Genomic DNA, 2,217 nt, shown 5'->3' with positions numbered 1-2,217 from the left:
TTTTTTTTTTTTTTTGAGATGGAGTTTCACTCTCGTTGCCCAGGCTACAGTGCAATGGCACAATCTCGGCTCACAGCAATCCCTGACTCCTGGGTTCAAGCAGTCCTCCTGCCTCAGCCTCCCAAGTAGCTGGGATTACAGGCATGTGCCACCACGCCCAGCTAATTTTTGTATTTTTAGGAGAGATGGGGTTTCCTAAACCCCATCTTGTTGATCAGGCTGGTCTCAAACTCAACCTCAGGTGATCTGCCCGGCTTGGTCTCCCAAAGTGCTGGGATTACAGGCATGAGCCACCGCGCCCGGCTCATTCATTCATCTTCAAAGCACTTTTTTTTTGTGAGATGGGGTCTTGCTCTGTCGCCCAGGCTGGAGTGTGGTGGCGTGATCACAGCTCACTGCAGCCTCAACCTCCTGGGCTCAAGTGATCCTCCCATCTCAGCTCATGAGTAGCTGGGTGCATGCTACCATGACTGGTTGATTTTAAAATTTTTCTTTTGTAGTCCAGGCGTGGTGGCTCCCACCTACAATCCCAGCACTTTGGGAGGCTGAGGAGGGCAGATCACTTGAGGTCAGGAGTTCGAGACCAGCCTGGCCAACATGGCAAAACACTGTCTCTACTAAAAATACAAAAATTAGCCAAGCGTGGTGGTGCATGCCTGTAATCCCAGCTACTCAGGAAACTGAGGCACGAGAATTGCTTGAACCTGGGAGGCGGAGGTTGCTGTGAGCCGAGACGGCGCCGTTGCACTCCAGCCTGGGTGACAGAGTGAGACTCTGTCTCAAAAAAAAAAAAGTCTTTCATAGAGATGGGGTCTGACTAGGTTGGTCAGGCTGCTCTCAAACTCCTGGCCTCAAGTGATCCTCCCATCCCAGCCTCCCAAAGTACTGGGATGACAGGCATGAGCCACAGTGCCCAGCCCCAAGCACTTACTGAGCACCACCTGTATGCCCAGTCCTGTTCTAAGCCATATGAGTCCCATAGTGAACAACACAAACAAACATCCTCTGCCCTGGCGAGATGGTCTTTTGGGGTGAGAGGAGGCCAGGAGGGCCGGGTGACTGAGAGGAGCACGCGGTTCAGTGGAGAACAGTGAATGGGGGAGGGCTGTGGCTGTCCTTGCCACTTCAAGTGGGGTCAGGGGAGGTGCCAGAGGAGGCAAGGGTACCTGGGTTTCTGGGGAAACAGCACACCGGGCACAGGCACAGCCAGGGGAGAGGTGGGGAGGAGGAGGGGCCTGGTGTCCACAGAGCGGTCTCGCCCCCCAGTGCCACCGGACCCAGGCTTCAGCGGCCTGGGTCGTGGCCCAGTATGCAGTGGGTGCTCAGTGAATGCTTGCTGAAGGAATGGGGGTCCCGGAGCCCTCCCTCGCGGCCCTGCCCAGGCACCTGGATGAGGAGAACGTCGTTGAGTTTGTTCTCAGCGTCGTAGTTGTTCTGAAACACCTGCGCCACCGAGAAGTGCTGCTGGCTGGGCTCCTGAGTGCGCACGTTGTGGGCTCCGAGCACCACGTTCACCAGGCGGTGCGGGCTGCGGGGGCGGAGCGGTCACTCCTGCGCGCCCTGGACACGCGCTGCGCCCCGCACCGGGCCCTTCCCGAGGCCGGCGGAGCAGCCACAGACCCCCTCCCTCGGCGACCCTGTCCCCGGGGACCCCCACAGCGCTGCCCCGGCTCTGCCCCCTCCCACAACTGCCCACCCGCGAGGGGCCTTAGCCGGGTCCTCCCCGGGCAGAGAGAGCGCGGCCCGGCCAGGGCTGCAGGAAGAGGCCGGGGCGGACGGACGGGGCTGCGGAGGGGACACTCACATGTCCTGCAGGCAGTGCGCGGCCGTCAGCACGAAGCTGGGGTGGACCAAGGTGCCCCCGCAGAAGTGGCTGCCCAGGTCCCTCTGTATCTGCAGCGAGGCCATGTAGGGCCGGGAGTGTGGCTGCGCCTCGCGCCCGCCCACGATCTCCGCAGCCCGGGCAGCCCCTGCGGGGAGAGTCCAGGCGTCAGGGAGCCCCCAGGCTGCAGGGGAAGCGGGGATGGCAGAGCAGGCCCGGGGGTCTCCCCGCCTGCAACCCCCTCGGCGCCTGCCGGCTGGTGGGGAGGACTCAGAGCCCAGGTCGGGGGTTATTGCAAAGGCGCAAAAAAAACAGGTGGCTGTTTTCAGTCCTGAGGGTCAGGAAGGCTTTTAAGACACAGACCAGGCAGCCGGGCGCGGTGGCTCAAGCCTGTC

The 2,217-nt window shown here is 61.1% G+C and overlaps 1 protein-coding gene across 1 annotated transcript in view; it reads right to left on the bottom strand.

The window, feature by feature from the left end:
* PRTN3 (proteinase 3) overlaps positions 1-2,067 on the bottom strand; it is a 4,900-nt gene extending 2,833 nt beyond the window's left edge. The window contains exons 1-2 of the mRNA XM_023201455.2: positions 1,805-2,067; positions 1,387-1,528 (exon numbers count right to left, since the gene is read on the bottom strand). Coding sequence (XP_023057223.2) covers positions 1,387-1,528; positions 1,805-1,908 — 246 coding nt within the window. The 5' untranslated portion in view covers positions 1,909-2,067. The remainder of the gene's footprint in view (positions 1-1,386; positions 1,529-1,804) is intronic.
* Positions 2,068-2,217: the final 150 nt, after the last annotated feature.

The sequence above is a fragment of the Piliocolobus tephrosceles genome, unplaced genomic scaffold, assembly GCF_002776525.5.
Source record: "Piliocolobus tephrosceles isolate RC106 unplaced genomic scaffold, ASM277652v3 unscaffolded_26973, whole genome shotgun sequence".
NCBI classification, from domain to species: Eukaryota; Metazoa; Chordata; class Mammalia; order Primates; family Cercopithecidae; genus Piliocolobus; species Piliocolobus tephrosceles.
The sequence above is the reverse complement of the archived record's forward strand: the minus strand, read 5'-3'. Positions and strand labels throughout refer to the sequence as shown.